This window comes from Egretta garzetta, unplaced genomic scaffold (genome assembly GCF_000687185.1).
Source record: "Egretta garzetta isolate BGI_Z169 unplaced genomic scaffold, ASM68718v1 scaffold474, whole genome shotgun sequence".
In the NCBI taxonomy this organism is placed as follows: domain Eukaryota; kingdom Metazoa; phylum Chordata; class Aves; order Pelecaniformes; family Ardeidae; genus Egretta; species Egretta garzetta.
Genome location: NW_009259524.1, coordinates 541084 through 554128, shown reverse-complemented (window position 1 = coordinate 554128; position 13045 = coordinate 541084). Strand labels below are relative to the sequence as shown.

Here is a 13045-nt window from a genome sequence, read left to right as displayed (position 1 = left end):
ATGGCATTCCTTCTCTAATATCACACACTGTCTCCCATTTCCCTTCTCCCTGACAGTATTTTACTAGTTGGAAAAGTACAATCTAAAACTAAGCAGAAAAGTAAGGTAACTTCGGAGGGTGAGGGAGATAACAAGGACAGCTAGGTGTACCTAGGTCTGTATTTATAATCAGACAAATAAGCCACAAAGTCAGCTGCCTTTTTAAAGCCTTATAAAGCACTATTACCATAGGAGCAAGTTGGTTATATTTACTTATATTTTCACAAACAGCAATTGATTATTAGGGTTTCTAGATATTAAGTAAGGAGAAGACTATTCCTGCACAGGTATGTGGACGAGACTCCACCCCTCCAATTATCTTTTGCAATGGTGCTGCCCTCCTGCAGTAATCTTCTGCTTTTTTTCACCCACGTTCTGTATGAGCCCAGAATAGGCCCAGTCAAGAAAAACTCTCTTACATTCCAACTTTCCCAGTCAAGTCAACTGGAAATTTGGATCTGCACAGAACAGTGGGCCAAATCTCCAGACTTCTACTTGCACTCATTTTATAATGTGCACTTGTGACGTATTTAACATTCAACCTAACCTTGTCCACTCACGTAGGTATAGCTGTGCCACCTTTACTACTCAAGTTGCAAGCCTTCTGTACAATGTCTCTATCATCCAAGCAATGCTTTCTACACCTCAGTTTGATTTCTCAAATGGTTAACAGGACATTAAGAAGGATAAAGAAACAAAATGCCATAAACCATATGTAATAGCTCCAGGCATTCTCTTCAAGGAGAACATGGCTAAAGAAAACACCAAGAAATGACCTAGTTCAAGGTTACTTTGTAAGGGCCACACATGAATGCAGGACAGGGCTAGGAAGACATTCCCCTGTTGTCTTTTGATTTCAGGTTAGAGAATAATCAGGCAGTGCATCTACTATCTACCCACCTAAATGTGGAAACAGATCAGTGTCCAGCTGCTGTTTTCGAGTGCACAGTTTCACCAGTCTCTGTAGCCGGCTCATGCAGGACGAGTGCGGAGAGAAGGCTGTGGCTTTCATGAGGACCCGATCAGTCCTTGGAGCGTCCGTGACAGGAGCCCTAGCGGGTGGCAGGACAGGCAGAGGTCTCTTGCTAGACAACTGCCGGGCTTGTGCTATAGTGTGTGTGGTGGGTGCCACTCCCTGCATTGGTAGGCTGGTGTTCGGAGGTTGAGGTGACTTGCAGACTATGCCCTGCGGTAGCCCTGTCGGCTTTAACGAAGCTGATGAAGGTGGCAGATGGGAGTGCTGCTGCTGCAGAGGCTGCTGCTGCAAAGGTGCAGGAAGGGGGCTAAAGTGCTCTTGGCGAACTTTTAAAATCTCTGTCTCTCTCTGGCGCTGCCGGTTTTGAGCCAACTTGCTCTGCAACTTTTTCCTCACCGTTGCCCCTTTCTTTAGGTCATCATCCTCCTCGTTGAAAGCAAAGGGGTCTTCTAATTCTGCCTCCAGGTAATGGAGAGGGAGCCTAGCCCCTGGAGGGGAGAGGGACATCCCATCCAGTCCATTGGGCATCTTCAAGGCCAGGGTGGGCACTGTCAGACTGAAGGCCATAGCATCCATCTGATGCCTGACCTTTACCTCCTCTATGGGATCATTCTTTTTCTTCCTCTCCTTTTTCGGTATAAAGCCAAGTACCTGCAGGTGGCTGTTGCAGTACCTTTGAAAAGTAAAAGCAGCTGGTTATTAACTCAACTCTTGTAAGTAAAATCTGAAGAAAACAGACATCGCTAAAGGGAAATCCACACACCCCCATCTCATGCAAATTTAGATCGAAACACAAGAGGTTTTATAAGAATTGTACACAACTGCTTCTAATACAGCAGGTAACTATGGTGTTCCCAACCTGTAACAGAAAACAAAAATTTATACAAGTCACAATCTGTAATCTTAAAATATAAAAGTCCTCAGTCATTATTCACAAGAGATTCACACACAACCATTCAAAATATTTACTCTCTAATAGGGTAAATACTCACAAACCAAATCAAACAAAACAAATGGACTGTCTGATAAATAAAACAGTAAGAACTCAAGCCATTAACTCCGATCTTTCAAAAGCTCCCAAGAAAAAGTCCATTGAAGACTACTTCCTTTTATTCGGCTGTTCTTCACTGGAAGTAGTTAACATTTTCATCAACGCATATATTATTGTTATGAATTCCACTGTAATAGGGAGCAGTTTCTTATATGGACAATCTCACTAGCGATACCTGCCAAAAAGGGTCACTATGTGCACTTAATTAAGAAGTAGCAGAAATATTTAAGTTCTGGTTTAGTAGTTTAACAGGATGAATTTTGTAACCAGAAGATTAGCTGGTTTCTTGAAAAGAAAAATCTAGTTTAAAAGAAATTCTCTGTTGCTAGAAAATGTTTACACAATGCCAGGAATAGGTACACATACAATCCACAAATGCCTTTATGCTCTTCTAATGTAAAAAAGCTTTTAAAGTCACGCTATTAAAAAAGAAAAAAGAAAAAAGAAAAAAAGGAAAAAAACCTTTGTAAGTTTGTCATGAAAATTAAAAGGAGTAACAATTTATGGCTACAGATAACATACTCAGAAATAAACAATTAATTTTTGTCTGATTAAAACAAGCAGGTGATAGAAATGTAGGAACCATGATCTGATCCTTTTCCTGTTTCACACAGGCAAGCCCTCCTGCCTCTGTAGAATACCACCAGCAATCAGACTGCTGCCCTTGCAGGATCCCATCTAAAACTGCAGCTTACAGATGAAAACAAAGATATGAGGAAAAAATTATGTCTACATCAAGGTGTTAATGAACAAGCTAAGGACATACCCATGAAGGCATTCATGGATATGAATAAGGACAAGATAAGGAAATACACCATGAAGGTATAAAATCTGATCAGCATGAATCTGAGAAAAATAAGTTTTGTTGAACAAATAGGTTAAAATGAAATTATTGCTGGTCTTCATGGAGAAAAAAGTAACACAAAAGCCCAAACCCACCCCCAAAAAATGTTTAATACTTCAGTTTAGTGACTTTCAATTTGCTGTTCTACCCCTGAAGAAGCATATGTGCAAACTGCTTCTAAAGGGTCCATAAAAGGTAAAAAAGAAAAAGCAAATTCATATACGTTCCTTAATGATCTCCATACATGTAGTTTCTTGAGGGATCCACACCCATAAGGATTCACAGATCTGAAAAGGCTGGAAAGTACTGCTACTTATTATTGCCCAAATAATTTCTTTATTACATTAAGTTCTAAGCAATAAATAAATCTAAATGAGGCAAGCTGAAAGCCAGCACATGTGAGTCCTTATTAGAATACACTGGAATACTGTTAATTTGTACTGAGAGATACACTTCTAAAAATAAAATTATATAATGAGGGCTCAATAAAGCTTCCCTTAAAGTCAACAACACTATTCCCATAATTAAAATTAAGCACTTTTTAAATATTTTGTTTGAACAAGACTGATGATATCAGTTAGAACAGCACGTTTAGTATGACAGAAGAAAAAGTAATAAACAGACAAGACAAACACAATGGAATTTTTTCCCCTCTCATTCCAACAGAAAAGAGTTTTGCTCAATGTGAATGCTTCCTTTATATTGTTCACAACTTAAATATTGCTGCCTTGTGCTTGTGCAGGAGGGAGGAGGTAAAAGTGATTAGACTGTTTTCATTGTGAAAACTGAGAAAGCAAAAAATAGAAAATGTGAACAAACATATGAAAAGGTTGCTAACATTCTCTTGAGTTTTGGGGTTTTGCTTGTTCGTTTAACTCTAAGAATCATTTTTATATGGCAGAGAATAAAGCTTTGGCTCTTACAACTGACCATACTGCATCACTGAAAGCCAACAGTATCTTACACAAGCATCACCTCTAGACACAAACCATAGATACCAGGCTACAACATAAGGAAAATACAGATCACGTGCACACGCAGACTCCAGTACACATTGACTTGGCTCTGTGCTTTTGGTTCTATCAACTCTCTGTCTTCTGGCATAACCAAGGCTCATACACCTTGCCTGCTGGACTAAAAGGAGCAAGAAGCAGCTGGGAAAAGCACTTAAGTCTTCACTGGGTAAAGAAGACTACATGCAGGCAGTTTTGGCTAGGCATAATTTATTAGCACCAACTCAACCTTGGCCTTGCCAGGCTGTAGCTGGTCCCATGCAGAGCCAGGTGGGCACGCACACCCACTTCCCCATCCTTCCAGGATGGCTTTTTAGTTGGCCCTAGCCCGAACTTGCGCTGATTTTACACAGTGCTGCAGAGCCTGGCGCAGACGTTAACTGACTCTGCTGGAACCAGTCTGTAAACAGCTGAGTTAAGGCAATAAACTCTTTGGATCAGATGTAATGCCGGGGAAGGCGTTAGCAGTTCATGCTCCATGGAAGACAGATTACTGGGAAGACTGGAATAGCACCTGCAAGAAGCACAGTCCCTTTCACGTGGCTCTGAGTGGGTCAAGCTGGCCCTACAAAAGCCAATTCTGATGTGCTGGTCTTGGCACAACCCCATGCAACACTACAGGCTTGGGGGAGAGCGGCTGGAAAGCTGCACAGCGGAAAAAGACCTGGGGGTACTGGTTGACAGCCGGCTGAATATGAGCCAGCAGTGTGCCCAGGTGGCCAAGAAGGCCAATGGGATCCTGGCTTGTATCAGGAATAGTGTGGCCAGCAGGAGTAGGGAAGTGATCGTGCCCCTGTACTTTGCACTGGTGAGGCCACACCTCGAATACTGTGTTCAGTTTTGGGCCCCTCACTACAAGAAAGATGGTGCCTTGCTGGAACATGTCCAGAGGAGAGCAACAAAGCTGGTGAGGGGTCTGGAGCACAAGTCTTATGCAGAGTGGCTGAGGGAACTGGGGCCTTTTAGCCTGGAGAAGAGGAGGCTGAGGGGAGACCTTATCGCCCTCTACAACTGCCTGAAAGGAGGCTGTAGTGAGGTGGGGGTTGGTCTCTTCTCCCTGGTAACGGCTAATAGGACGAGGGGAAATGGTCTGAAGTTGCGCCAGGGCAGGTTTAGGCTAGACATTAGGAAAAATTTTTTCACTGAAAGGGTTGTCAAGCACTGGAACGGGCTGCCCAGGGAAGTGGTCAAGTCCCCATCCCTGGAGGTATTTAAAAGACAGCAGAGAAGGTGCTTAGGGACATGGTTTAGTGATGGGATGGCAGGGTTAGGCTAATGGTTGGACTTGATCTTAAAGGTCTTTTCCAACCTAAACAATTCTACGATTCTATGAATTTGTCACTTCTATAACCTGCCTGTGAGTTATTCTCAGCTGACAGTATCACCTCAAGTATCTAATATATTTTTTTCCGCCTTCCTTACTCAGTGCCAGTGACACTCATTCTGTGCAGGTGAGGTCAAATGCAGTCAGCACATATGGTAAGAGCGGTGGTTTGACATCCATTAAAACTATCGTAACATGAAGCACACAAAAGGTGACGGGCTCTAAAGGCTTCAGCTGGACAGTTTCCCACATCACTGGGAGGGCAAGAATCCAGACACTGAGGTTTTCCACCTACAACTGCATTCTGCTTCCCAGTACATCCCAGACTGGTATCAAGTTCTGTCACTTATTTAAAGGAAGATCCAAATAAACCAGAGAGCATTTTGTACATTAACAAAATATTTCAAGAATCTCTTGAAAGAGGAGAATTAGAGATAACATGGTGTTTAACCCAGCTAAATTGTAATAACCCTATACTTAAAAAAGAACTTCCTTATACATGTATTTGGATAGGAAAGAATTAGATGACATGTACTGAGAGGAACCATGTCTGTACCATCCCGTATATATTCTTTAAAAAAAACAAGATAGTGAATAGAGTGAAACTAGACTTCAAATAAGGCAATGAAGTCATGCACTATTAATAGATTTAATTTGTATAATGTTAATGGTTAATAAGAAATCTAATAACATAGCAGCATATTAAACATCTTTGTGGCTGGTAGCATCTCATTTGTCTTGGGTCAAGTGATAATTTTTTTTAATTATCTGTGGACAGACTATGAAGCTTTTAGCATATAATGCATGCATCCTGTTAAGATATTTTATTTTTTATAATCTTTAAAATTATGTAAGATAGCTGTCAGAGCATCATACAGCCTGCTTCTGATCATGTACATTTACATGTCTAAAACTGTGACAAAATGACCATCTGACAGTAATTTTGTACACAGAAAATTAAAAACTACAAGTGATGAACTCAGACATAGCAAACGTCTTTATATCAGAGTGTGAAAAAAGTCTCCTAAGAAACAGATACAGGTTTGCCTGCCAAAAAAAAAAAAAGTTTAGAGCAGGCACAGTCTTATCACTAGCATTCAGCAAATTTTATTGTTAAAATTAAAACTCTGCCCTGAGAAGCAGTCTTTTAAAATATTCCTTCAAACTATCACATCCTCTCATTTGAAATTAAAAGTTTATTTTCTCCTTCAGACACCTGCTGTCCTCTTCAAGTACTGTAATGTGACACTCGACATGCAATTGAATAATTCTAATATAACATACACCAGATGTCATGACCACACTTCACTTTAACTTGAGAAAAATCAAAAAGAACAAAGTGTGAACTCAATTCAAGGTGTAAAGAAAAATCTCAAATTCCCTGGGAACATAAGAGACCTAAAAAAGTGTCATTAAGTACTATTATTTCTATTGTTTTTAAGTATGACCCCTGGTAAACAGCAACTCTGGCTCAGTCAGCTCTTGCATCTGAAATTACAGCATACTATTTGTGCTAATAATTTCCATGATCATTTCTGCGATCTTATTTCCAAAGAGCCTCAATTGTACAGTAGCAAAGAAACAGCCACCGACTGTCAAATTACAGCTTAAAGTTATTCATCTTGTACCATTTGAGCATTTGCCCTACAGCTTTTGACAAACATTCATGTTTTTTTCTCACTTCATCAGTCTCCTCAACTGAAATGGCAGGTGAAGTGCAAGTTAATTTAGCGCACAGTCCAACTGTTGTTTCAGACAAGAGAGGGAGCTGTGAGCTGAGAAGGAAGTTATATGTAGGGCACAGTGGGAACACTGCTAATAATGCAAAAGGTTAGTGAATGGCAGCTAATAATGTGAAAGGTCAGTGAATAGTGGTTTGATTCTTTTTTGGCCTATTTTGTTTGTATTTTAGGTAAAAAAAATCATTTCTAACAGAACAAGCCTCAGATAGTTAACACACACATTAATTAAATACTGTGTTACTGGCAAAGCCTGCAACAATGACTCTGAAAAATTAAAGTCATATATACCTCACAGCCAAGATTAGACAAATTCTGCTATTTCAGCCCAAGCAACACCAACGAGACTGGTGTCAGGAAGTCTTAAAGAGCAAGGAAGAACGTACTTGTGGTTACAGTACAGGCTGCAATTCAGGAAATCTGGTTTGAATTCCCAGCTCTCCGGTAACTTCAAGCACTATCTCTTGTAAGGCATTTAATACCTGGGCACCTTGGGCATCTTCATTTGGACAGGGAGGGGGAGGAAGGGGGGAAGCAAAGAAGAAAGAGAGTGTGCAGCACTTTCCTACCTGGCTCATCTGTTATCAAGTAATAGTAATTTTATTCCAGTGATACAACACTACAGATCAGTATCAAAATCACAAACACTGAACTGTAATTCTGGATTCATCCCTATGTGTCACCGCTCCCTAAGCCCAGAAGGTATGCATTTTTAACTGTCCTGAAAAAGTAGATGGAAGTGTGCTTTTGGCACAGCTGGCCAACTGACCAGGCCTTTTTAAGAGCATGTACTGTGAGTGACAAAGCAAATTAATTAGAATAGCAGGTATAGTGTAGCAGGTTTGATCCACAGTTTATAGTGAATTTGAGAAAAGCAATGAACTCTCCCAAAAACTTCCTTGGGAGTAAGTTACTGCCCACTTTCTGAGTACTTGACTCCCACAGAAAATGAAGTTTACTTGTCTTAAAACAAAACCCTCAAAGGAACACCTGGAATGCAATCCACTAGGCCAGTTCCTCCCACATTGCAAAACCAGGCAGCATCTTAAAAGAAAACTCATGCCTATGTCCCAGCCACTTCCATTTTGCAGATGGGTAACCACAACTCACCTACGGTCCTCAGATTTGGGGATGGGGTTGGTGCAGCGTTGGCTGTTATACTTGGCCACATATTCACATTGCTTGAAGGGGGCAGTCTTGTCCTCCAGAACGTGTCTGATACAGAAGGCGTAGCCGTTAAGTCGCCTCTGCTTGCACAGTTTGGGGCTATATGAGCACAAGGGCTTATTGTCAACCTCAGAGAAGTGTATGTGTTTGCCTTCATACATCACGTGACTCTATTCCTTGTGAACATCAGCTGAAAGAAGGAAAATATTAAGACAAATCACATAAGGAAAAAAACCCCACATTCAGTTTTAGATTGTATGTTTCATTTTGGCAGGAAAGAGGGACCCAAAACAATACCTGATGTTAAATCTTCTGTACCATATCAATGTTAAGAGAGAGCCCCAGGGATACCACTATCCTGGAATGATGATGAATCAAGATGAAGCAGATTGTCTAAGGAAAATATCAAAAAGGTCAGAGTCAGTCAGAATAAAATAGATATTACTACTGCTTAATAAGTAAGTGGACAGATGTAGCCACTAAACCTCTGGTTCAGCTAATATCCAATAAGCCAAATCCACTAGCACAATAGTTTTCAATCAGTAGTCACAGATCTTTGGAAACCATGAAAGGAAATTATTGGGCAGAAAAAAAATTTACTGCCACTGCACTTAAACCTGTTAAACAAAACTCCACTCATCTACCAGCAAGTGATTAGGAGCTATAAGTTGCAAAAGGTTATGTGTCAGATTAGATCACTTGCTTTCAGGAATCAAGTTGAATGATGATTAACCCATTTGATTGCAGAGGTTTTACTTCAAATATCTTTGCTTACAAAAACTCTGGCGACTATCCTTGGTCTGCAAAATTTTAATTTCATCAGGCAGTGCAAGAAAGCTTTTTTTTTTTTTAATTAAAATTTTTAAAAAAAAAAGCTTTCTTTATCACACCTGATGAAGTCTTCAGATCTTGTAGGTGCCCACAGCTTTTGCAAACATCAATATGCAGTCCCTCCTGAGGTCATCATAGTTCTTCAGAGCTTTTCCTACCTCGTTGTACTTCTTTTAGGTAAATGTGGGCATTAATAATGTCAGAGGCAGTACTCCCATCAATGCCAGGATGGCTGAAATGTCATTTCAGCAAGAGGCTGGAGTTTTTTCCCCCTTAAAACAGACTCCTACAGTGCAACAAAATAACAAATGTATGCAATCATAAGGTACTTGTTAATTTTCTAACACTACAGAGTCTTTGGCAATCATCTTTATTATAAAAAAAAAAAAAAAATACAAAAAAACCCCACAGCACCCTGAAGCAGCTTCAAATATAATTAATAGTACACATATTCTGCAGCTACTCTGCTACACCCAGCTTAGCCTGCAAAAGGCAGCTTTTATTCAGAAAGGCCATCCTGAAGCACTGGAATAAACTCTTTTGAACATGGTACATTCAGTACTCAGTTCAGTTTCATATGTGTTATATACCAAGCAAAGGAATGTACATAGAGGTGATATTCAGGAAATATGTAATAAATTAAAGACATGTGACAAATGTACAGATTACCACCTCAATCAACTTACTTGTTCCCAAGGCCTGAAATAGCAAGAACATGATTGCAAGGAGGGACATAGACTTTGCACAAAAGATGCAGTTTGCTCTTGTGAAGGTACAAGCCTTCACTTCCCACTGTATAAAAGAACCTTGAGAAAATGACAAGCCCTATGGCACTGGGGATCTAGAAAAGCAAATTTAAGTCACTAGGGCAAAACATAACACCCTATCACACCTCTGACAGTAAATTGCATAAATTAGGACTTTCATTATCTAGCTGGAGAAGCAGAAGGACAGAAGACTGCTAAAAATTTAAAAACACACTTAAAATTATCGAAACCTTTGTATATGCACATGTGCAGCATGCACAGCATACAGAATAGAGACACGCGCTACAAAATCTAACTAGCACGAGTGCATGCGACCTGATTAATCATTTGACAATAACAAGGATCGTTTTGTATTTCCTCTTTATATACATAGTACCCTTTCCATGCACACAGGCAAGCACACACACCCAGGAGCAGGGGCCTCACGCTTTGTTTATGCCAGATAGCCAAAACATGAGCACAGACATCTAATCCAGTTCCCATCACCTTTCCCAACTTCTCTGAATGCATGGAAGTACATGAAAGTACAGAGCACATACAATATATATTTGAAACTAATAAGTGGAGTATGATCCTTCATAACATAGCAGTCCTAGGAACAAAAAAAATTTTGTTGTTGGCTGCGCCCTTCAAAAAGACAGAATATGAAGAGGGAAGTATCTCTCCTTTAGCATGCTGAGAACATGCTTTCAGACACCTTTTTTAAGGCAGATACTGACATACGCCTCAGGGTTATCCAGCAACAATGTGAAAATAAAAAATAAATCCCATGGTGACATGTCCAATATGGGAGCTGTGACCGGGGTTTGGGTCCCATATGTTTGAGACAGCCTCTTCCATTACTATGGCAGAAAAAGTAACCAAATGAGTCTTAACTAATTGCATGTCATACACAGAACAAAGCTGACAGAAAGCCTTTTGCTCTGGAGTTTGCTTCTCTCAACAGTTACCCTAAGCTCATATTTGGAGGCATACTGGACAGGATGAAAAACTTGAACAAGTGCATCTTGCAGTTGGGTGACTCACATGCTGCTCTCTATTTCTTTCTGTTTTATTTACTGTCTTCTTTTAAGCTATACTATCATGCTTTGCAGAGTTTTTGACACATCAATGACCTTCTCCTCTTTTGCACAACCCAGCAACATTTCTTTTCTGAAGGTTATCAAGCAACAGACCAAAGAAAAACAGTTCCTCAGAACGGTTCCAAAGTAAACAGCAAGAAACGCATACCTGGTGTGCCTCCATTAAGCTTCTGTAAAGAAACTGCTCTGCAGTTCCCAGCCACTATAATCCTGGATTTATTCTTGTGCCCCCAGTCTTATTTTTGGATTTAACTCATAATTAAGTCTTATTTTTGCATTTAACTTGACTGTGTCAAGGCTGGCATAGTATTTTACTTCTCACTTGCCTGAAAGATACACAGCACAAGTACGCTGCCTTATGAAACATTTAAGCAGAAATACTGACAATAATCCTCAGGGAAACCAATGAGCTTGAACATGAATTTTTAGGTCTATATATACACTAAAAGAAGCTCATGCAAATATAACAATATTAAAAGTCCTGATAGGAATCAATTAGTACAACTACAGTGTAATGAACAAAAAGAAAGCTAATATAGGTAGCAGCCAATGTAATATATAAAAAAAAACCCCTACAGCAACTCCCTCGAACTTGCAGTTATATCTTCATTGGCAGATTCGTACACAGACTCCCCGAAATACAGTGGCTCTGTGTGGATAAACTGCCAGGATCAGAGACTGAAGTTGTACTTAATCTAAAAAGAGATTTTTCTTTTTACTTCCACAGCACACTATATAGATGTGTGTGTGCGCACATATATAAAAATAACAAAGACTTTTATATCTATTGATTCTGATTTAATCTGATGCAGTATTTTATTTTTAACAAAATACACAGGAGTTCTTAACAGAGCTTTTTGCTGCTACACAAAAAGCTGCACAAGCATGGAATAGGCACATGTTGCTTAACTGAAGAGAACTGAAACTACACTTAGCTAAATAGTGGGTGGGGAAGAAATTATTTTTGTCCCACAGGATTCAGTAAGAGATGACGGAAACATGGACTTCCCCTGGAAAAATCAAATGCTTAAGCAGCTGTACTTCACTGCAAAAATATCAGGGTACAAAACTTTCTGGAAGCTGTTTTATGCCTGCATATGCTCAAACCGGCTTTAGCCACAACCCATGAATGACAAACCAGCTGCTTCTTGAAGAACCTAGATTTTCCTTAAACAACTGCATCTAAATAAAAGACTTTGAGTTAGTCAGAAGCAACAGGGCAAAGAACAGAAGAAAACCCAAAAACATGTGCCATTGCCAAATGATGTAAGACATGAATGAGGTTTAAAAAAATCATGGTAGCGGGTAAGGTGAATATAGAACCATATAATGCAATATTAGAACCAGGGGTACTTGGTGAAGCTAGCAAGAGATTGACTCAAAACTTTAGTATTTCTTCATTTTTACTACTCACAGGTAGTGAACTACTGAAACTTGCTGTCATGGGAGGCTGTGGAAGCAAACAGTATCATCAAGTTCAAAAAGACAATAGAAAAGTTCATAGAAAATAGGGACACAAGTGATGTACTGCTAGTAAGCCTAATTTAACAAATACAGATGTTGGAGGAATAAGAGAAGAAAACACTAAAAAGCAGCTGGGCTTTCATGCTCTTCCTAAATAGCATCAATTATTCCTACTGCCCAACACAGAACAGTAGGTTGGATTGATCCCTGGTCTGACCCAGCAGGGTATTTCTTACATTCTTCTGAGGTTACCGCTAACACTTGTGATTTGGTAACATATTCATTTCTCCACTTCTCCTATTTTTTATTCCTGAGCAGTTGACTAGAAGAAAATCTCCTCCCCCTGGCAAAAGCCCTAACTGGACATGTGAAGAGCAACAAACTTAGCATCCCAGCAAGGCTTTATAGGAAGGACAGGCAGGACACAGAGCAAAGCTGTGCTCAGCGACATCATCAGTCAGAGCAGAGCTGCTTGTCCTGCTGAGTGCAGCCACCGGTGGTCCGTAAGACAACAGAAGGTGGTTTGCAAAGTGACTGTAAAAAGAGAAACGAAAGACTTAAATACACACAGGTACACACCTGCGCAACCATCAGTACCTGCTGTCAGGCACAGGAAGAAGCCAGCTCCCAACTGCTTTTAGAACTGGCAAGCAGACATAATCAGTTCCCTTGCAGTGCACATCAGCTCCAAGACAACAAAGCTGTAGCTCTGCGCTCCACATACCCTCTCCCAAAGCAGTTAAACAGT

The 13045-nt window shown here is 40.1% G+C and overlaps 1 protein-coding gene across 3 annotated transcripts in view; it reads right to left on the bottom strand.

Moving 5' to 3' along the window:
• The window catches only part of INO80D (INO80 complex subunit D), a 46736-nt gene that overhangs the window by 28822 nt on the left and 4869 nt on the right, over positions 1-13045 (bottom strand). For all 3 annotated transcript variants that reach the window (XM_009637485.2, XM_035893020.1, XM_035893021.1), the window contains 3 exons: positions 8451-8546; positions 8097-8343; positions 940-1688 (listed from right to left, as the gene is read on the bottom strand). In XM_009637485.2, coding sequence (XP_009635780.1) covers positions 940-1688; positions 8097-8314 — 967 coding nt within the window. In that variant the 5' untranslated portion in view covers positions 8315-8343; positions 8451-8546. The remainder of the gene's footprint in view (positions 1-939; positions 1689-8096; positions 8344-8450; positions 8547-13045) is intronic.